This window comes from Takifugu flavidus, chromosome 15 (assembly GCF_003711565.1).
Source record: "Takifugu flavidus isolate HTHZ2018 chromosome 15, ASM371156v2, whole genome shotgun sequence".
NCBI lineage: Eukaryota > Metazoa > Chordata > Actinopteri > Tetraodontiformes > Tetraodontidae > Takifugu > Takifugu flavidus.
The window spans coordinates 717663-741510 of record NC_079534.1 but is presented as its reverse complement, the minus strand read 5'-3'; the positions used below and the strand labels follow the sequence as shown (position 1 = coordinate 741510).

The following is a 23848-nucleotide window of genomic DNA, read 5'->3' as shown; positions in this document are numbered from 1 at the left end:
TTATTTCCCCTGCTGGTGAGTCTGTTCTCCGTCACGTTCGCCAGGCGCCGCTCGCAGGTGCCCGTACCGGCGCGGCTCGCCTCCATGTTTGGGAGCGATACTTCCCCTGCAGGAGGACGAGAGGCTGCCAAAAACAGGCCTGAGAAAATGTTTATGCAGCTTTGCTAACACGCGCATAAGGAGTTGCTTGTGTTGACGCAGGCTGAAGACCAGTTATCATGCCCCCCCCCCCCCCCCCCCCCAACCCTCAATCAGCGCAGCCAATCAGCACGCGGGCCCGCCTGATTGCTTTGAAGTGAAGCAGAGACGTTTCAGAGTTCCAGCCGTTCGCCGGCTTAACATAACATCACCGCAATCATGTGACGGGCACACCTACGAGCACGTAATTGGCTTCCAAACATAGTGTGTGTGTGTATGTGTGTGGGGGGGGGGGCACTGAGTGAGTGGGTGGGGGTGGTGTCGCTGGTGATCCAGGATCTGAGGAGGAGTGATGCTGTGGGGCCTCAAACGACATCATTAGGACGCATCTGTTTTGGATCCTTTGGACCCCCCCCCCACTGCAGGGTCTCCCCGCTCTGCCCGGTGACAGAAATGGGTCACTCCACGCGGTCTCGGGTACATCCGGCCCTGCACGACTTGGATTATGTTTGACCCGCGGGGGGTCAAGTGTGATTTTGGACTAATTCGTGCAGACGGCGGTTTGCAGTCGGTGGGAACTGCTGCTCACTGAGGCCAGTCTGAAGGTTTTGATGTCCAAAGGTCAAAGAGATAATCCCTCCGATATGAAACACAAGATCTTCTAACAGCCACGGCACCTTTCCGCCCCCACCCGATCCTTTCACTTCGTTTTGAGAACGTTTCGTTCCATCAAAAGTAGCCTTGTTAGCTATTCTAGTGCCTGAGCAGAAGAGCTGAGGTCCAACTCTCGCTTTGAATTAAAATTCCTGCTCCGTCCTCTTTTATCTGGCTCTGCAACAAACAGTAATGGGTTCTTCTGTTGCCCATTACCCGTTATATCAGTAGTTGTTCTGGAGATTAGGCTTTGAACATCCAGTCATCGGTGGCAGGTTTGCCGGGGAGACTTCGGGAATGTTGTCCAGATCACCATCCAGACACGCTCACAGCTATTAGGGGTAATTATGCTAGCTATTTTTGTATGTTCTGGACCCTGGGAGAAAGCTGCGGCGACCAGCGAGAGTCCAGACGTTAGACATGCACCGCTGAGCTGCCTCCAGCTAATTGAATCGTGGTCCGATAGAGGCGGCGGACAGAGCTGCGGCTAACACCATGTGGGTTCACACAGGACAATGCTAACCAGTAAAGACGCTCAAGAACTGTAACTCCCGCTCCAAAATTCCAGCAAATGTTGAGCCTAACGTGGAAGGAGACACGCAGTGATCCGGCCCCGCTCTCCTATACAGTGAACCCGACCCCCCCCCACCTCTCCCCGCCTGCTCTGTTTGCTCGAGAAAACAAGCGTGCTCAGCTCCGCTCACTTCAGCCGCCTCTCAGCTGTGCACAACCATGAAACTGCGTGTGGCATCCCGCAATTTAACACGCCGACGCTGAATAGGGGAACGAGGGGAAGCGGCTCTCCGAAGGAAACGGGCCTCATTCAGAGCCCTTCGGCACCGAAGTGACGTACAGATCACGCTCTTGTTCCGTCGCTGAATGCCCTCCGTCCTTCACGCTCTCCACATCTTTCTCCGCTTAAGGCTTGCTGTCGTGTTCTGGGGCACGGTGGCGGCGCTCCAGACTTCCTCGGTCCCTACACCTGGCGGCACAAAGCGCTGCGAGAGCACGCCATCCACCCTTCAATTACCGAAGGGTTTGTCACTCCTCCGCCTCCCTGCCCTTATCTCCTTCCCAAACACGTAATAAATGGAGCCTCCAGTATCACGGCTTCTGCAGCAGAGCAGAAATAATTTGTATGTCCCCCCTGCTGATGCCTGATTTAGCAAAAAGCACTCAAACACACACACACACACACACACACACACACACACACACACACACACACACACAATGACTGCATTTTCTGAGCCAGTGCGCATCTTCCTCAAATATAACATGCTAGCAGTGATCAGACATTTTCCTTCTGTGTTAATGATTTGTGTCCGTGTGTGTGTGTGTGTGTGTGTGTGTGTGTGACATACTCACCCCCTCATTAGGGTATGCCTCCCATCCCAGGTCTGCTAACGCAGACATGGAGTCCAGCAACGTCACTGCAACGACACACACGGAATCATTCAGTTGAAAATGAGGGATTTCGTTTCTAAAACAATTTCCAACTTTAGGAGCATCGAGAGTGAAATGTCGCTTCAATGACACCATCAAACCAGATAAAAAAGGTTTGGTCGACATCTGAGGTTGATGTTTTAATAGCCTTTGCATGTTATACATCTGTTTTTGGAGGTTTAAGCAGCCAAAATAAGCATAAAGTCGACTTTTTTCCCCCCCAACTGAGGAACCATGAGGATTATCATAAGGATTCAATCATATCAAAGCAATTCTTTGGGGAGAACTTCAATAAAAACATGTCATTCATCACTGCGGGGAAGTGTGCTCTTGACTGAATTGAGTGTGTCATTTCCTGTGTGCGCTCGTTCTGCAGCGGCAGGAAATGAAGGGCGGACGCAGACAGGTGAGGCTGAGGAGGATAGAGGAGGAAGGTGGCGCGCTGACCAGCAGGAGGTATAATGAGAACCTGCCCAAGCTCAGGGGCGCTGCTCTCCACCCGTGTGTGTGTGTGTGTGTGTGTGTGTGTGACTCCTTCAGGTTCAACACAAGCCTTCAGCTCTGATCATCAATAATTAATCGGCATCCATCTGTGGTGACTGCTGCTTTTCTCTTTCTTCTGTCCATCAAGGTCTCTGGATTTCCATCAGAGTCGCATCAACACGGATTAGAACTCGCCTGAAACCCCGTTAGAATAAAAGCCTCTGCGGAGGAGGACGATCAGCCTAATTTCTCCATCTGAGGGCCCGTTTAGGAGCCCGTTACCTCCCGTCGGCGTTAAACATTGACCGGGTTGTCTTCCTCTCCCTGCCGCGCTATAGCTCTTCGCACACTTCGCTGGCATTTCGTACTTTCCCGGCCGAGCGGGCGGCGGGAGGATCTACGTGTCGGCCCCATAATGAGGCGGAGGGGGAGAAGAAACGAGGGCTGAGACAGGAACGGCGGCGGAGAGCTGCCGCGCGGGAAAAGGTCAGCGGCAGCCTCCAGCGCTTGTGTGTGTTGGCAGAGGCTAAAGAGCGTTTAGGCGGTTTCTCCTCGGTTCACGGGCGTTTGTGCGGCGCAGAGAAATTGGACATAATAACATAATGATGTGTGATTTCAGGGCAGTAATGGACTACATTTGTATCGCCTTCGTCTCTGTCAGAGAAGCTGATCAAACGGCAGCTTTAATTCGAGGCGTACCCTCCGAAGACCCGGGAATCGAACCGCCGTCCTTCTGTTTAACCGCCCCCGTGAGATCAAAGAGGCCCGCGCAGTCAAACATCGCGCTTTGATCTGTCCTTCGTGGCGTTGCTGCGCTCTGTTTCCTGTCGGGAGGAGGGACTTCCTGTGATTTGACCGACGCCTTTGGCGTTTTTACGGCACGCATCCAAACCAGCTTCTTCCTAAACGCGTCAGGAGTCCAGAGCCACTTTTGCCAAAAACACAGCGACACGTTTCCAGACACCTGTGCGCGGACACTTTAGCTCCTCCAGTCAACGCCGCTTCTCACTGCTAATCAATGGCTCATCCATTATGTATCCGCCGCTGCTTCCTGCGTGCTGACACGGCCAGAATGGAAACTGTACAACATTCTTCGCAGGGACACTCTATTGATTCTCACGAGGCTCAATGATGATCAGACATTTCTTTATGTGGGGAGATAAACGCTCAAATAGGCGCTTATAGATCAGAGGCGAACAGGGTTTCAGTCTCTGCTTCTAATCACGTCTGTCTTCTTCTCATTCCTCTTTGATTCCTCAAGGGTGCCCTTCGCTGTCTGGGATGCCCGCTTTCCTCCCTCTCTCCCTCTCTGTCTCTCTCTCTGTCTCCTTCTTCGGAGCATCCACCACTTCCACTGGGCTTCAGCAAGCTGTAATCCACCTGCCAAGATTCAAACAGGGCTGCCAACAGGCTGACTGGCACACAAAGCTGCCAGGATGCTTATACACACACACAGACACACACACACACGGATGGTGGTGTTGCCACCAGGAGACTGCTCAATAAAACCACCAGCACACAGACAACAATATGGGCTGAATATAGGGCATGACGCTGGGATCTGTAAACACAATTCACAGTAAACCTGCAGAGATGGCGATAATGGGCCACAGAACCACCGTCCTTTTAATTTTTCGCTTCTAACTCCCAGATTTTTTTTTATTTTGCACGTGTTAATCAGCTTTTTTTCACGCACGTAGAGATTCAAACGTTTCTGCTGATGCCGCAGTCATTAGCATTTATAGGAAATCAGCACCTCGTGTAGAGCAAAACATTCCGAATAAAGAGAAAGAATCTCTAAAACTTAAATGCTAATTATCTGAAGTTAGCTTGTGGAGCAATTATAACACACGGGTTTCTCATAAAGCCTTTTGTGTATCAGAAATGCATTCATGGTTGTTTTTATGCATTTAAAGCAACATTAAAGCCTCAGGTGATGAAAAACTTTAACTAAATACTTATTCTCTCTGAAAGTAACAATGTGAAACAACCAAAATGGGGAAAATACACAACTTTGAGCTCTATTAACATCAACTTGCTAGAAAATGGACACTGGAATACAAAATGCGATAAATCTTAACAGCAAAAATAACATGTGGGACCTGTGCACATGCACTCATGCGGCCGATATCAAAGTATGAGTGCACGTAAAGATCACCCTCCCCCTCATCATTGAGAGTGTACTTCAAAGACAGACAGCGTTGTCAGGGCAACAAACAGGCTGACAGAGAGCATGCTGGGAAGAGTTTAGCTCTGAACTTGAGGAGCACGCTGGCGTCACATCAAGCCTCTCTTGGTCGCTTTAGTCACATTAGTCACTTTCTCCCCAGCAGACGTGTTCGGGAACCAGCCTGACAGACTTTTGCATCAGCCGGACACCAGTTTTTAGTCCAATTCCGCATAGATCCGCCACATTTGGACAGATATTTAATGGTATTTTGCTTGCAGATGTGCTGGATTGTATTGATTTTGCACCGTAGCCACGCTAATGAACGGCAGACATGAGGAAACCACAGGAGGTGAAAGGGCTCAAACGGAGCAACCCTCGATATGGTCGATGAAGGGGGCGTCTCCCCACACAAGCCTCGAGGGAGGACCAAAACAGTAGCGCATAATGAAATCCTCGGAGTGGATGTTGTGTAGCTGTTTAGGCTCGCAAATTTTAAACCTGGCCGACCTTTCTGCTGGGGCACATTAGCCTAGCGTGTGATTTCATCGGCACTGGCGGGACACAAAAGGTGCCGCTCTGACAGGATGCGACAGGAGTGCTGCCCCACTTTGTTGCTAGAAGAGGCCCTGGAGTGTGTGTTCTGTGTGCATGTGTGCATGTGTGTGTGTGTGTGTGCCACCTGAGTGCTCACAGTGTTGAGCTGTGACAGAGTCAGCTCCAGACACTTGTTTTTATTTAATAAGCTTCCTTCCCTAGTACACTAAGATCCCATCAAGGGGCAGAGAGCAGCACACGCACACACACACACACACACACACACACACACACACACACACACACACACACTGAGCTGATGCATGTACAATCCCTTCAGAACCGTCGAAGACCTTGCAGAAGACACTGAACCACCTGTTGTATACACTACTTTTGATGGCAGCATGGCGGTGACTTAATCACCATCAATTGTCAGCAAATGCTGGGAGATGTATATATTTACACCATGATTTGCATCTTGTGCTGCTCGTCTCTGCTACCGAAGGACGATCCAGAACAATGGCGCACTCATCATATATTCATCCACGCTCAACTTCATTACAGGAATAAAAGATTGATGTGCTGCGCTCTGGTTTCAGAAGTTTCAAATCCTAGTTTCAGAGGGAGCCATAAAACCTCTCGGGCTCGCTCGCATTTCAAGTGCATTTGCACCAGCGCTTTTAAAAAATCCATCATCTCAAAAGTCAGTAGCTCCACTGTCATATCTGACACAACGGGACAAGTTTTAATGTTTGCTACATTAGCATCCTTAGCGACAGGCTAACATGTTGGTCTCTGCTTTAGTTCCATCTCTACGTGCACTTCTCCTTGATTTTACCCATGTAGCCCCCAACAACGGCTACATACCATGTTAATTCAGTTCCCAAATGTTCCCTTCTGTATAGCACGAGCTACAAAAGTGTCACAGACTGTCACATGACCGCTAGACAGCCCTTGAATTGAACGGTCTCGCAAAATCACGTGACCAAGTATCTGACAGATGCGCGGGGCTGTCACACACTGGTTCGCTGAAGGACATTAAATTGGCCCAACTAGAGCAGCAGAGACACAGCAAATAGTCACATGTCACATAAACGTGTGCTTTGACAGGTTGCTATGGTTGGTACAAAAAAGAACATGTGCTCTTGCTCTCTATTGCTCTCTTCATCACACACACCCACACACACACCCCTGCTGATTGTCTCTCCAGCAGCCAGTCTGTCCGCTGCCTCTGTTGAGTCAAACTTAAACCAATTTACACTTAGAGAGCTTCTATGAGCGCTAGACACACAAGCTAAAGTCCTCTCTTTAATGTCTGCAGCGGTGTGCAGAGCAAAAAGTTGCATTTCTCTATAATGGGAAACTTTTTCAACCACCTTTACGCACACACACATGCGAGAATACACATGGCATCAAACTCTGCGCCGTTGATCTGGGATATTTTCTCTGTTGTGATGCCGCAGATCAACGGCGCCATTCGTCAGAGGGTCGAGCTCAGCAAACACATCTGCAGGCTGACCCAAATCCTCTGTGTGTGTGTGTGTGTGTGTGTGTGTGTGTGTGTGTTTGCAAAACTGTTTGAGGCAGCCCTTCGCAGAAACGGCACGATCCGAGCCCACAGAGTAAACAACCGGAGCGAGACGGAACGAGGAGAGAAAGCCGGAAGAAAAACAACAAAATTCAATTTAGCCATATTAAAGGTCAGGAAGAGGGGCGTGGCGCACGTGTCACGTGCTCGCCAAAGGAGGGGCTGTAAGAGTTAACACGGGGAGAGGAAGAGTTGTGATAGTAGTGGGCAGAAGGCGGTCAAGGCCGGCTGGTCATTGGACCAACAGTTAGCGGGCTTGTTTGAGGAGAGGTGTCAGGAGACGTGGCGGCGACCACTTACAGCAAACCCCCCCCCAGCCATTAGACAGCACGCACCAAAGAAAAGTCTCTGACTTTAATGAATTCGGGGGTCAAGTGAAGCACTCATGCAAAAAGATGAGACAAGTGCAGCTCCATATGTGCACGACACGCACGCACGGGAAGCTGAGATCATATGGATTCACCGCGGCGTCCGTATTTGTGTCCAAAGCTTCGCTAGTAGCTTGTTGGTTTTAGAGGAAACCTTCAAAGAACCACGCTGTGCATGTCGATACTCGGGGTTAGTTTGGTTTGTGGTTATTTATGGCTTCATTGAGTGACCATTTATTACTTTTCAGCCGCAGGAAAGCGGTTGGAAAGGCTGCAAAGCTGAAAGTAATCGCCGGTAAAACCACAAACAAACCTTCCTGGTGAGGATGCGTGCAGTCAATATTGGAAAAAAGTCAATTTCCACTGCTTCAAAGTTTTTGATTCACCTTAGGATTGTGTTTAGGTGAAGGCTGGTGTAAGGATTAGGGTTATGGTTAAACATATGGATGGGATGACTTGGGTTAGGCATCGGGAATGGGATGTCTGGGCCTCACAAAGACACCGGTACTAGAATGTGTGTGTGTGTGTGTGTGTGTGTGTGTGTGTGTGTGTGTGTGTGTGCGTGCGTGTGCGTGTGTGTGTGTGTGTGTGGTGTGTGTGTGTGTGTGTGTGTGTGTGTGTGTGTGCATAGAACTGTGGAATCATTTTTACATGATGTGGTGGGAAACAGGAACCCTTAAAAATGAGAGCCGGTGTATCCTGATACAAACAAACTTATAAAGAAAAAGTCATTTTTCTTACTGCTTTTCTTCTCACGAGTACTTGTAAACTGCCCATTTAATCCCTTCCACACACACATACACACACACACACACACACACTAGATCCAGCAGGTGAAGCCCTCACAGCAGAATCATTCTCTGTCACTGAGCTGTATTTATAACCTCCATCTATCAGCCAGCCTCGGGACTACATGACACCATTCTCTGGACCAAGACCACCAAACTACACCCCCGGCCATACATTAGAGGGAGATGACTGCAGGCAGGGTCGTGTGTGTGCATGTGTGTGTGTCGAAGGACCTATGTTAAGCAGCTGCTGTATAGGTGCTGAGGCTCACAGCCGGAAACATATAGGGCCCCCCTGCTTTACCTGCTTCATGGTATAAAGATGTAAGTGTGTTAGATCGGTGGGGAAGAGGTTAAAAAGTGGGGGAGAACGTCGCTTCCTGTCTTTGATGTGAACAGAGATCTATATCCACCTCAATCCAAGGTCACGGCTGCGACATGGGAGCGCAGCAATCTCTCGGACACACACGCGCGAGGGAGACGCACGCGTAATGAGGTATGGCTCTGCCGATAACTACAAGCAACCGTTATGGATTAAAGCAATTAAAGCGGAGGGGACCTTTGACCTAACATTATACCGCAGCCGGGGTCTCGTGTGAATCACAAGGAGGGGGCGCGCTTTACATTCGCTTGCCTATGCACTAACTGCTCGCCCTCACATTAACCCGACCAGGCAACGCCGCCGATCCACCCGCAACACCCTGAGGCCAATTTAATGAAAAGTGTAGCGGAGTCCCAGAGACCAATTACAGATTACTGTAAACCTCATCACATATGTCAGAGCTGAGTCATAATATTCCCGTGACGGCCGCTCTCTCCTAAATCTGGAGCGTTACGTCCAGCTCATGGGGGGGGGGGGACTGGGAGGGAAGTGAAAAATTCCCCATGTGAAGTGTGCAATCACAGCACGGTGCTGACGATCCCACAGATCTCCCACAGGAGAGAGGGAGGAGGCCAGAGAGAAAAGAGGGAGTCTGCTCCCTTTCCTCACACCGTGAGTGCACGAAGGCAGGACGACGTGACAAAAACGAGCCCTGCCGCCCCTGCTGGGCAGCCTCTGGGTCCAGGCTCGCAGGATGTGGAGCGCCCTCTGCTGGCAGAAGCCAGCACTCCTCCAAAAGAAGAAAAAAACAAACTTGTGTATTTCAGCACCGTCTCATATTCCCAGATCTGCAGTTTCGGGCCTTTCTGGCCATCCCGCTGATCTCGCCCACACAAGCTGTGTTCTTGCAAAGGTCAGCAGTTTCGGCGGGGATCGATGGCTCCGGCGGCGAACCCGGCTCGTTGACCCTTTCGCAATCAGCTCCGGCGAAGGGACCGTGCCCTTAATTGAGCCTTGGGAAGTGTGTATCTACAGACACACTCAAGGGGAAAGGTTTCCTGGAACAGCACCGACGGTGTGGGTGCGAGCGCACAAGCTCACGGCACACACACACACACGCAGATGTGGCTCTGCTGAAAATAGAAGAGTGGAGGGGGTCCCAGTGGGGGCACACACCCTCATCACACATAGACAGGTATGTTTGACACATCAGGATGGGGAAAGAGGTTGTCTTTGTCATCCCCTGGCTCACACACACACACACACACACACACACACACACACACGTGCACAATTATCAAAACCAACAGTTCCTTTCCTCCCAATTAGCTGAATCATTGGCTGTGATTTGGATGAATATTTAAACAGGATGTTAGTGTCTCATTGTCTCTGCTGCTCCTCACTCTCGCTCCTCGTCTCCAGAGCCTTTGTTCCAAGCGAACTCCTGGGGGCTGTGACATACATTCATACACCGTATACAGTGAAGTCGGGCATTAATGGTAGCCCCCCCTCCCCCAATCTTTTCTATGCTTCATTTTGATTGAGGTGCCAAAAAAAAGACAGAACAAGTGGAAAAGCTCCCACAGAACAAGGCCACAGATTGAGTGACTAAGACCTGGCTGGACCTTTTGGGGATATTTTCGGGAGCGAGGAGAAGAGTGACCAGTCCAACTGAAGCTGTGCACCTTCCAGCAACAAGCAGACGTCAATTTAGTAACATGCAACCTCTCCTAAATGCTGTGCATCTCTCTTCCTGGGCTATTTTCTCCCTTTTGCTGCCAGTTTCTCCATTAAACAAGCCCTCTCCAGCGTTTCAGCCACCAGGAGTAGTTGATAAGTAAATGAAGAGGCTAATTTGGGACCAAGCATCGATGTTAATACAATAACTAGGAGGGAGTCCGCAGCAGCGTGTGACAAATTCAATGAAATCACTGCTGCGCGTTTGCAGAGAGAAGGCGCAAGAAAACGGTCGGTCGGGTTTCTTCTCATAAAAATAAACATAATTAAGGCACTTTGGCGCATATGTCGATGGTGTTTAATGGTGTGTGATTTATACAAGTTGCCAGTAAAGCCAGAAAGATCGTTGCGCCTTTTAATCTGGAAGCTTTTCTGAAGTCAGAAAGTGCAAATCCACAGCAGCCGCGTCTATCTTTAGTGTGACGCGGCTGCCCGTGCGTTTATGCCATACAAATTTAATGCCACCGTGACAGGAAAAGACGAAAAACGTGACCAACAGTTTTCTTTCGCTTCATGTAAAATTTAGAACCGAGCGGAGCACTTAGCGGGAGTCTCCGTCACTCTGTCCCCGCCGCGAAGACTCCCCGTCCACAGAGGCATCAACCGCACCCCCCCACCCTCCCCAGAGCCGGGATACCAACCTTCATTCTCCGGGTAATTCCGTAAGGCTCGGCACGGCCACGGCGCGTAAAAAAGGAGCAGGAAGGAAAGAAGGGAAGGGGACGGATAGATCCACAAAACGCGTGGTGCCATTTTCAGGCTGCGCTGCGCCCTCGCTGCATCCCTGTTGGCGGTGTCGAGTCGTGGAGCGCAGCGCTGCGATTGAGCGCAGAGAGAGGAGAGAGAGAGAGAGAGAGAGGGAGGGCGAAAGGGAGAGAGGGAGAGAGAGGGGGATCGGGGGAAAGGACGGGCAGGAGGTTCCACAGCCAGACAATCAGTCGCTCGGTTCAGGTCTTTGGAGACGCTTCATTTTTGCGCGCATGGCGACGCAAATAAGCGCATCTCACCTATAAACATTAGTTAGTTGTGTTGGAGTTAACACAATTAAGAGATCGTAATCCCCTTATAATAGATAATATAATAACCTTAATATTGTGCAAAAGCTGCCACATGAACAGGGTCAGAGTAAAGCTCAGGCTCTTGTGTCTGCGTGCCTTTGTGTTTTGGAAAAGAAAGAGCAGCGCGGCTCTGTCCTTGATCATTTCAGCTGCTTTTAAAATGAACATCGATGATATTGAAATAAGGCTAATTACTTATAACGTATAAAGTGAGCAGTTTCCTTCCTTTCCTCCAGAGCTGTTGGGATATACGGCATGACGCTGCGTGCTGCCAATTATTCTGATAAATGACACCAACACATGCTGATTGCTGGATCAGTGTCAGCCCAGGCCTCCCTCTCTCTGCCCTGTTACTGATACACTTCCTGCAGACAGTTTGCAGCTCTGACGCACAAATGTTGCCGGTATTCAACACCACGCGTGTGTTTCGTTTTTTTTTGGTCCACTTGCGGATTTTACTCACGCTGCGGGGGGCCAACAGGCTCCATCATTTTTAATGGAAGGGTATAAATGTGTTTGTGTGTTGTGACAGCTTAGCTTTGTGTGAATAAATAACTTGTGTGACATGAGTGAGGAGGGAGAAGCCAGAGTGTGCAGGGTCGACCTTTCAGTCCTCTCCTTTAGCACATCCTCCTGACGGAGCCTGAGTGGCAAAAGCCTCCATCTCTGCCTCTGACTGGAGGCTGAAGGGCACATTGAACATGTTTGTACTCCTCCTCTCTTTTATACACTTTGAGCACACATGTGAGGCTTAAGAAGCAAGAGACTGAAGCGTTCCCGTCAGAGTTTTGAGGGCTGGGCGCCCACGGAATGCTCAGTGAATCGGGGAACATTTTGAACTTGATTAAATCTGACTACAAATCATTGACATTTAGCAGCTGCAATAGATGGAGAGGAGGAACCGTTTCATTTTCAGTCTCGAATGACTCCTCTAATGGGGGAGTAATCGTTTTCAGAGTGAAACCTGCATGCTTTGGTGCTGAACCGTCCACATCCTGCAGACATGCGTGCAGCCCTGCTCCTGGTGCCTCTGGATGAGGACATAATTGTTGGCACTTCCGCTGCATTCGCTGTCCCCTGAAAACAAAGCGGTGAGGGGATCTCGCAGCGATCCTGCCCCACCTCCGTCTACCGCCTGTGCAAATGTGATATAACCACGACGTGATTTATGGGAGGATCGTGACCACAATTATATTTACCACCAGCAACCTTCCTCCATCACGCTGCTGTCCCAAACGAGGCTCCTGAGAGAGCCGTAAAACTGTCAAAGCCGTGCTGATTTATCCCAAAATTCAGTTTTAACCCCCGGTGCCACCAAAGAGTGTGTGTGTGCGTGTGCGTGTGTGTGTGTGGGGGGGGGGGGGGTGATTCAGCCTCCTCCACCAGTTTGTTAAGGGTTCGATTACGATTTGTTCCCTACAATGGTTTTCCTTGGATGACCTAATTTCCTTATTGAGTGGGGTGCAGGAAAAATAGATCCCTTTTCCTCTTCTCCTTCTGCTAGCTCCCTCATCCCCCTTTTCTCTCTTCCTCCTCCTCCTCCTCCTCCTCCTTCTGCTGCCATGACTCCGCATTCATCTGTGGGCCGATTCATCTGGAGGGCGACAAAACACCGCTGTCATGCATTCCACCAGTGACAGCATGTCACAGCCCCCTTAAGCCCTTGTCAGTCCCTCCAGTAGAAACACACACACACACACACACACACACACACACACACAACACACACACACACACACACACACACAAGCACACACACACACACACACACACACACTTGCACACACCCCAGAAAGCAGGACATAACGATGCAAGAACACATCACACGTGCATTAACAGTCCCCTAACGGAGCTTTTCCGTCCCCTCGTGGCCCTTCCGGGTGTCTCTGCTCTGCTCTGCTCGTGCTTTTTCATCTTTCAGAGCTAGATCTTTGAGAATCTCCAGAAGGAAGCGCTGATCTCCTCTTTGCCCTCGCCTTTCACTCCGGGCCTTAGACTCCTTTCATTTTGTTTCTCACCCCTCGCCCTGCTGGGCCCGGATGGGTCACCTCCTTAATTCATCCATCCTTCTAAGCAAATGAGCCGCACGGCTCCGTGTCCCCGTTGCCCTCGGAAACAACTACATTTTGGAAAAAAAAAAAGAGTTCATAGCGAAAATCAAAACTTCTTTGGGAGGAGCATGTGTGCAAGTGTGCGCATCCATTTATGGTGACGAGGGGCAGAGGTGATGACGGGGTCGTCTGCCTTCCCCCCCGGAGCCACCACAGTCTGTACACACACACACACCCGTCCCATTCAGAGCCGCTCACTCATGTGGTAATGTCTCTATTGTGACAGCCTGAACGCATTATAGGCAACAGCTTGGCGCTGGCATTTGTGCAGAGGCATTAGCCTGTGTGTGTGTGTGTGTGTGAGCGTGCATGCAGGTTCACGCACAGGTTCGGATGATCTGCCAGGGAATCTATCCATAAGGAGCTGGAATCACCAAGATCTCAACTCCTCTGTTCCAGGGAAGCAGTTTCTGGCAGGAAGTTTGAAAGGAAAAATAAACCCAAGGATATTAACAAACACACACACACATCCTGGTATTTCTATGTTGCTTGGGACTTTCATAGACATAATTTATTACCCATCTAACCCCCTAACCCCAACCGTTACTTGAACCCAAATCTAACCATGTCCTAACTCTCAAATGGTCCTTTGAAGCCATGGCCACCTTTACAAAAATGTCCACATTTAGGTGAGTAGAAGGAGTATTTTGGTACTCAAAATGTACTAAATACACACACACACACACACACACACACACACACACACACCCAGAAGCCCTCTGTCTGTGCTCGCTGCACATGCACTCTTGCTGCCACTTCAGTGCGCTCGGACTCTCCTCCTGTCTCAGCGAAGCGGGCGGAGCGATTCGTCATGTCAGACAGCGCCGGTGCTGCCGTACAACAAAAGGTGAAAAGGAGTGTGGGAATGGGCCGGCGCACAAAGCCCCCGTCTGCCCCCTGTCTCAGCTGCATACGCAGGCTCAGGAACCCCCCGAGTGAGTGTCCCATCTGACAAAAAGATGGGGATCTTCATCTCATCTAAAACAAATGCCTGAACTCTGCTGAGCAGCCACGAGCTTCACGCGCTTCCACGGCTGAGCTGCTGTTTTTGGGGCTGTGGGAGAGCAAATGTGGAGCGTTCAGCACTTTTCCCTCACAGCTGAGCGCCTTTACCGGAAGGCTGCGGGGGAAGTGCCGCCGCACCGCCGTCCTCCTCCAACAGAAGAAGGATTGAGCAATCAATGGATCCCGGCCGGATCATATTCCCGTCCGAGCAGACCTATTATCCAACGATGAAAAAGGAGGCCGGCCCGCCGCGGGTGGCGAGGGGGGGGAGAGGGGAAACAAAAAAACGAAGGTCGTCGGTTCTTCAAAATATAATTGATGGAACAGAAAAGCGGCGTTGTCAGATCAAATCAAAGGTGTTTAGAGAGTGATGGATAAAAGGGAGGATGTGGTCATCGGACATATTGGAATTTACCCAAACAGTGACGGCCTGTTGGCAGAGGAAGGAGCCTGAGTTGGGAAACTCCACCTCCTCGCCATTGTGCCCTAATATCAATAGGTTGGCTGAGAGAGAGAAGAAGATAAATGAGATTTAGGCTTGGCTGTCGTCCGTATGGATCGCACAGACCTGCCGCCGTCAGGTCTCCAATTTTATTAAGATTTTCTGCTGCTGATCCTCCAGCGACAGTAAATCTTTGGGCTAATAGCCCCAAACTCCAGGAGACAGGAGAACCAGGGCAGCGACCCACGGAGAGAAATTCCACTGTTTTATAAAATATGCATAGATGGATATTGACAGGTCCATAAAAGCAAGTAGTAAAACCAATAATGGCGACTGGAGTCCATTTAGCTGCTCCAGTTTGGAGGTATTGGGATTGTTCCTGCTGGCTGAATGCCAGAGGAGTTACGGATCAATCAAACTATTCAGGGAACAGAAGAGACCTATATGTGGAGCGGCGAGGCCTTTAATTGTCCTGATACCAAAAACTGCCCTCAGATTTCTCTGACTTCCTGTCTGACGGCTCCTGCTTCTGCTCATGCGGGTTATGATGAATAAATGAGAGAAGTTATTTTAGGCGCAGTTTAGCTTCCGAAGCTTCCCCAGAATCAGCTGATCTAAACGTGAGCCCGCACCAGCTGATGGCTCCGCCGATCCCCCTCCTCTCCTCTGCAGTCGGTCTACAGATCTCAAGGCTGTTCAAAACCCTTCAACCCTCCCTGGGTGACCGCTTTCATCCCAGCTCCTCCTTTTCCTGCTGGAATCGCTTCAATCACTGTCATTCCCGCTGTTTCCCCATCAGCAGGTTATTTGCAGCTCTACTCCCTGTCTGAGCCTTCAGACTCTTTAGGCTTATCAAAAATTTAGTGCTCTATTCAAGGCAGCATATCTGCTGTGGGAAACCACGCTGTCTGTTTACAACCATTTAACAAATGTGCTATTGCTACGTATCACCAGTAGGGGGCGTACAGCCACCTCATGGAAAACAACATTTAAATATTTCAAGCTTTGAGTGACATGTTTGACCTTGGATGAGACACAGGGGCTGCAGCTACCACCAGGTCACCTGTCTGTGATGCAGGAGCTCCTTGGTTGTTGAACTTTTTAAACCAAACTTTTGCTAAACTGAGCCAAATTTTAACTATCAACGTCACGGCTTCTGAAGCAGAAAAGAAGTTCAAGGAAAAACAGAGTGTAGAGCTGTGCGGCAAATTTTTTTGTTTTGTTTTTATAGCTGCGTTATAGTCACAGCCCATAATGTATCTTTGAAGCAGCAGGAAGAACTACAACTTGAATGCATTTATAGGTAGGTGAATTTCCTGCTGAGCTCAGGTAATCTGCTAACCTAAAGCGCAGGTGTAGATGGTGACTATTGCTAAATATCAGCCTGAACGTCGCAATCCAAAAGTCAGTTTGTGCCAGCTAAAGGCGTTATGGGCCCTTTCCCGTTACGTAACATTTCAATGCTAAAGCGCAAGTGTTTCTTTGAGTAAACAATCTTCTAGATCGCGCTTATTTCACGCAAATAAACACGATTACCGCATGTACACAGAGCAGACAGACATGTTGGCGTTATTTGTCACCATCGCTGTTGGCACGGACAGCCCCGCGCTAATGGACTGACACTCTTAGCCGTGCTAAACAAATTAGCTCCATTAGCAGGAGACAGCAGACAGATCGAGGGAGGGGGGAGGGGGACAGAAAGATGCAGATGTGGAGGGAGATGGATCCGGTACGACGGAAGCGTAAAACGTAAGAAGCGCGTGGAGGAGATTTACATGTGGCGCCCAGCGCCTGCGAGGGAAGTCGTCTTATCAAACGCGATACTCTGCAAAAGGCGGCGAGACAACCGAACCTTTCCGGCCCCCGTGAGGGTAAATGTGCATTATCTCCCATCCATCACTCACTCGTTACTCATTCACTTACTTACACTCAGACACACACTCGCCACCTACATGCAGGCTGATACACCCTCTAATAAGAGCACTTAACACCAGACTGGATGCGAGCGAGACACATTTATCTCCATGCGGCTGCGTCGGGAAGCGGCGCTGAGTGCCTCCGTGGATGTGTGCGGGCGTGCAGTGGCGAATGTGATCCACCAGGTTTCGGGTCAAAGCGATCCTCCGCTGAATGATTGGCTCCTAATCCGATTGACAGGCAGACCTCCTCCTCACTGCCTCCTCCCGGCCACTTCATCGTCCGTCATCTATTTTCATTTTGCCTCGTTAGTCCTCCCTCCTGCATTCCTCTGTTCCTTTCACCAGCATTCTTTCAGTCCTTGCACCTCTTTTCCCCTCCTTTGATAGTATAAACACATCATTCTGTTTACGCCTTGATCACATTACCCGTGGTCAAGCTGCTCATGACCACAGAACAATGTTGTTGTGTAGTTTTAAACTGTCCATAGTTGCTAATAATGCTAATGCTAATGGACATCAGTAAGATTCCTGAATTTAAATGATTTCAATACCTAAAGTCGCACAGCTTGCTCATATCAAAGGCAGGGTTCATTAATAATTTATAAAATAGTATATAACTCGGGCCATTTTCACCTATTCCATGATTATGTAGAGCTGAAATCTGATCTGTTATTTTTCAAGGTCACGATTCCAAAGCATAGATGGGCCCGGCGGCTCATTCAAAACACATTTTGTGTCTGGATTTGACTTTATATGAATTATTTCTTAATGTTTATAAAGCAGTCGGTTCGGACCAAGTCATTTGATTGGACAGAGACATCCCATGAGCGCTGGGACTATTTCCAGATGGTCTCACTCCGCTGTGCAGGTGTTCTAATATCTGATTAAATTATTAACTGATTCTCAACAGCCAGTCTCCCTTCCAGTTGCACAACGATTTGTGTTAGCACAGCCAAAATAAATGATTAAATCAAGAAATCATAATCTTTTCTCAATTATTACTGTTACCTGATAAAATACGTTTGTAGAACTTTTGGATGAAAGCAGCCACATCCGAGGTCGCGCTGTTGATTTAGTTGTAGGCACGAGGCCGCAGGTCTGATATTCAGCGCTACAGGGCTCTCGTGCGAGGGATATTGTTTAAATATAGAAAAATACGAGTTAGTTTCCTCCAGGGATTGATGCGCTGCTGTCAAAGCTCTGTATTTGTTTAGATGCCACATATTTTAGTGGTTTAATTGCTAATATCTGTTAAATTCACGGACCGGGTGGATGTGGTTAGCATCCGGCTATCAAATAATGAAATAAGGAACACAACCGCACCGCTGCTGTGTCGTCATGACACAATATGCTGGAAGATGGAGTTTCCTTTCTCATTTTAACTCTCAGCAGCTGCTTGTGATCTATAATCGCCCTCGATCTGCACACATAAACGCACCCCAGGAGGAATCTCTGCTATCGAGCAACATTGAATCGGGCCGACACACGTGAATGGTCATTGAGGCCGGATTGACTCACAGCAAGGTAGTGTCTGATCAATGCGGGGCCCCCCCCCAAACACACACTCCACAGCTGTCCATTTATTCACGGTATATTGATATTAAGAAGGTGCTGGCACAGATTAGCACAGTGCTGGAGCCCCGTGATTGGCTTCAGTGCATCCCTGGGCGCGCATGACAAGAGAGGCCCCTCGGCCGGGCTCCCCCACTGGGCCCTTGAGACAAAGACAAGTGCCTGTGTTTCCAAACATGGGCCCCTCTTACCACCCTAAGGTCAGGAACTTAGATTAATCCAGCTAAAGTAGGAGGGACTCTCTCTCACTCACGCACACACACACACACACACACTAAGACTTTAAAATGACTCTGCCTGACTCAACAGAGGAGCAGGGGAGAGGGTGTTGCAGTGGGGAGCGGGTTGTACAGACCAAAAGTTTCAAGGGTGTGTGGCGTCTCCGTGGGCAGAGAGTCAAAAGGTGCTTGCGGTCAGGGTGAAATTTGCAACCGTGGGACCTTTGTGAGTCAACGGAGAGCTGGTGCATGTTTGCTGAAAGACAAAGAGGGTGAGGGAGAGGAGATGTGAGTTGGAAAGACAAGAGCAGAGAGAGGAGAGCTCATGAAGCAGCTCCATGGTCAGGCTGGTTCTCACCTGACAGTATCTGTCAAACAGCCTGTAAGGTCATCACCAAAGGGAGACATGTGACTGACGGCCAGTTACAGGAAGAAATGGACAGATTTTCTGTTAAAAGCTAATTTTGGAGTCAGCAGACAACAATTACGCATCCAAAATGGGAATTCCAGAGCAGCAACGGCCCGCTGACATCTTATCTTGCTGACTGTGAAAGCATGAAGAGCAGAAAAATGTCAGCTGTAGCCTGAGGGGGGAAACTGGCTGTATTTTTGCCATTTTGCGCCGCTGGGATGAATTCAGATGACTCACTCACAGCCTGTCAGGCCCCTGCACGTGGTTACTGCAGGAGAACAGCGCCATCTAGTGTCGCCCTTTGGAAGGACAGAAGAAGAGAGGAGAGAAGAAGAGGGGTTCGGAAATGAGAGCTAGAAAAAAGAGCCCTCAATCTGATCATCATGACAGGAAGTCCAGCTGAGCAGATGTGAGGGTGGGCTGGTGCCTCTAACACCAAGCGGAACCGACGGGTCACTGAGGCGAGGAAGACCCACTCTGTCTGATGATCCTTGGATCAGCTGGGTTGCCAAGAACCCCTCCAGCCGTGGAGTCCAGCAGGCCGAGCGCTTCTGTAATCAAAGCTGTTATTGATCAGGCTCCGTGCACTCCTGCAGCCTCTGGGCCGCGACCCGGAGACAAGGGGTGGCTCGGCCCCTCTCAATATGCTAATATATATGGTAATACGGAGCATTTAAGTCGATAATTGACGCCCTCTCTAAATGGACGGTTGATCCGCGATCGAGGCTGAGTGGGAAGGGGTCAACAGCAGTCAGACGGCGGGGGCGGGAGGTCGCTTCCATTTCTGCTTTGCGGGTTCCAGGAAATGAAAAGGCAATGACTTTATTAATTGAAATATTAATGGGAAAGTAAATGTCATTTCTGCGGCTCCCAAAGGAATTCCCTAATATCGAGCTGGAATACACGGGCCCAGGGGAATGATTGGGGAAGGGGGGGGGGGCATTTGTTGAGTTCTATCCAATCAGGAGTTTCATTTAATCAGCTTTTCACTGTCCGTGTAATAGAAATAAGATTGTATAAGGGCTTAAAAGGAGAATTGATTCTATCTCACTCAGAGAATAGGAACACTTGAACGATGGTTGCCGGACCGCTGGGGTCTTTGGGGGGGGGGGGGGGGGACACCAGCCTGAGAAAGGTCAGTGCATTGATCTGCAGAAATATCCGAATCTTTCTCCAGCTTTAGAAATAAGCCACGGTTTTTTCCAAATCCCGCCCAGACGGGAGGTTTCCTGCCTGCTGCACGGGATTACATTTTCCGTGTTGTCTAAAAATCTTTGAACAAGACAACGGGATGAGGCGGGGAGTTGATGGCTTACAAGGCTTAAAACCAAAAAGAGGAAACTCTCTTCTCTAATCTTGATCTCATTACTGTCATTCTGCAGGTACTGCTGGGATGTTTCCTGCCCGGTTCGACCCTAAACTCCCTGTGCATGAAGCTCAACTGGCCCTGAAGAGTAAACACAGGCTGCAGACAGGATTTAATCTCTGCAGGGTAACTTTCCAGTGTCTTTCCATTTGAGGCCCAGGGATTTCGTGCGCTATTGGATATTCTTTTTCATGTTAATCTGCAGGGACTCGACAGCATGCATCGCTGGCTGTCCAGTCTGTTAGGGGACGAGATATGAGAGTCGCTATTGATTGTAATTTCCAGCAACGCCACGTTCCACTCCCTCGCTCTATCAGGAGATGAATCGCTATCAGCCACGCTGTCGGCGACCCGACGACCCGGGCTGCTGCCCACACAACAGCTAATGAATATGAGAGGCATAAATAAAGCAGCGAGGCGGTTCTTCTCTGACAAACAGGTTGCCACGGGGACGATACTGATGAGGATGAGCTATTCGATGCAGAGAAAGCGTTCATTGGTATGCGTGTGGGAAAAGGCGCGTCCAAATTTGCTGGCTCGTACCCACATCTGCATTTATTTGTTCACTGTATCGCTCCCAACAGTCAGGTATGGGAGAGGCTAACAGGAAGTGGCACAAGCGCTGGTTAGCGATGCCTTGACACGCATTGACCGCGCCGCGATAGCAGCGACAAGCATGGAGAAAGCTGGTGGTTGAAGCCGACGGCGTCCATTTTGATTGACAGGCGTCCCCACTCGCTGTGTGATCGTCTCCCATCGAATCCCCTCCACGGGTGCTGGTTGGAGGCAGCGCGTCACCTGCGCCTCTGCTGCAGAGCGCTTGATATCTGTATCACGGGGATGAAAGTTGTGGGCAGGGCTGTGGTGAGAAGGCTTCTTTCTCATCTCTGGCTTGCTCATTCTTTCCACTTCCGACAATGTGACCACCGCCTTGGGTTGGCGGTGTGATGGAGGAAAGCGGAAGGGGTGGGGGACGTGCGGGGGGCATCTTGTTATAAGAACAGAGACCAAACCTGAACTGTTCAGAAAGATCTGCCAGCCCTCCCCGGAAGGTCGCGACCACCGCCTTTTCTACCCGACTGAGACGAACTCGGTGTTCTGCCGAAAGAGCCACGACCCGCTGCCGCCGTTTCAGAGCGTGTGTTGCTGAGAGGGGACGCGAGCAGAATGCTGAAGACGAGCACGGCGCTGGTGTTGGGCACCACTCTTCTCTGCTTCAGCCAATGGATGAGCGACGTCGCCGCGAGTGAGTACAGGCCAGAGCTGAATTCCATGGACGGCTTTGGTGCGAAGGGCGTCTGACCGTTTCTGCTCCTTTCTTTTAGCCCCCGGACTGGGTGCAGACTGTCCCTGTCCACATCGGTCCAACACCAAAGTCAAACTCAGTAGAGTTGTGGATTACAGCATTCAGCATGAAGGCATCTGTCCAGTCAGAGTCTTAATGTAAGTGACTTAAACAGTCTCCAATGTTTGATCAGAAGAATGTTTGACATGATGCTTAAGCAGCAACTGTGATTCTATATCTACTGCAGGGTTCACACCGTGTCCGGAAGAATACTTTGCTCCAACCCGGACACTAAATGGGCAGAAATGGTGAGGTTTAAGGTCCAAATGGACAGGGTCACAAAAGAACTGCAAGAGAACCCGCTGATTACAGCCGGGCCATCGGGCACCATCACGCCGACGCCAGCGCCGACGCCAGAGACGGACAGAATTTTGACAAAGGAGAGACTCAAATGTCTCAAGAAACTTCAGAAGAAAAACAGGAGGGGGAAGAAACAGAGGATATGTCCGTGATTAACGGAACACAAGGCTCATTTCACAGCAATATGAAGCTTTTATATATTATTGCAATTATATATGCAGGACATGGCTCATATAAACTATATATCAATCATATAACAATAAAGCAGTTTTGACACACTTGATCTTGTGTTTTTTTGTTTAAAATGAATCTCACTGGTGCTCACAGAGGCTGATAAATATATGACTCTACGGATCATATATGCAGGGAGGAGACAGTGGTCAAGACAAACAAGGGAACCAAAGACAGCTTTTAGGTACTGTTTGATATTAATATGAAATAAACAGAACAATAAACAGAACAAGGAGCCTGTTATGGCCTCAGAGGAAACATTTCACCTTCTTAGAATACGGGGAGACTCAGAAATATACATTAAATAAAGTATATTTAAACCTAAAGACAGTCCTCACCACACAATATGGAACCCAGCTCCCTACCCTGGGCATCCCAACCAACCCCCCGACTCTACCATAACCGACCCATAACCCCAACCGTATCCCATCCTAACCAATCCTAACCAATCCTAACCTCAACCTTCTTAGCACGCCGTCCGTAGGAGCTGTTGGGACCCCAAATATGACACATTTAGTCGTTAAGATGTTTTTAAAAGAGGTCGGCCTAGACATGGATGAACAAATGTCTTTTTCCTTTTGAGGTGATGATGCAGGATGGTGACAGATTTTTGGTGACAGGTTTTTGGTGACAGGTTTTGGTGACAGGTTTTTGGGGACAGGTTTTGGTGACAGGTTTTTGCCATAGAGACGCAACGGAAACATCATGCATAAAAGTTCAACTTAAAGTTTCTCAGCAGTCTTTAAAAAGACTGGATTTGAAGAAGGAATCAAGAAGAGCTGCACTCTAAAATACATGAAAATACAAGAAATATTAAGATAAATACAGGAAATTATTTAGTTCTATTTCCACCAGCCAGTGACTCTGTGTTTGAGTCATGATGTGTGATTGGCTGTGTGATATTATAGACTTTTTGGTGCAGGGGGCTGTTTGAGTAGACTCAAAACCAGAAAGGCCACATCCTGAGTGCAGTGTCGAATACCCATTTGAGCCTGTGTAACTTCCGAGGTTGTGGTCGGCCAAACAAGCATCGTTTATTAGCAAGAATCTTCCATCTCTTCTTAGAAAATTCAAACTTTGCTGCGCAGTTCTTACAAAGGCGTGTGCACGTGGAGCACAGCGCCGACAGCACAGCACATGCAATTAGGCAAATGGGTTCTTTTAGGAGTCTATTGTACTTGTTTATAATAACATCTCTTTAAATGGTCCAGCTAATGTCATTATTTTTTAGAATATCACATTTACATTCAATTTCTGATGCATGAAAATATTTTTCAAGTACATTTGAGCACAGGTACTCATTAGCTATGACAGTTAGCTTCTGAAGAAGACCACCATGGGGGGAAAACCTGTTCGCCTGCGGTTCATGTAAACGGTTGCAGCCTCAGACTTTCTCCACCCGCCCTCTGTGACTCCCCCCAGCTGAGGCGCTGTGCGACCGAGCTGTACTTTCTCTGCATTGACCGCCCACGCAAAAGAACTTATCTTTAAATAAATCACACTTCATTTCATTAGCCTCCATCGAGTGATGGAAAAAAGCCCCCAGAGAACCAGCAGCATGTCACATGGTCACCGTGAGGGTTGGTGGAACATGGCGCCAAATCAGAAGGAGTGAAGATCAGTTCCCACCGAATGATTCAT

The 23848-nt window shown here is 49.2% G+C and overlaps 1 protein-coding gene across 1 annotated transcript in view; it reads right to left on the bottom strand.

Annotated features, from left to right (window-relative positions):
* The window catches only part of epha4b (eph receptor A4b), a 50317-nt gene extending 39241 nt beyond the window's left edge, over positions 1 to 11076 (bottom strand). Inside the window, exons 1-2 of the mRNA XM_057056547.1 lie at positions 10870 to 11076; positions 2161 to 2225 (exon numbers count right to left, since the gene is read on the bottom strand). Of these exons, the coding sequence (XP_056912527.1) occupies positions 2161 to 2225; positions 10870 to 10981 (177 nt within the window). The 5' untranslated portion in view covers positions 10982 to 11076. The remainder of the gene's footprint in view (positions 1 to 2160; positions 2226 to 10869) is intronic.
* Between the last annotated feature and the right edge of the window lie 12772 nt (positions 11077 to 23848).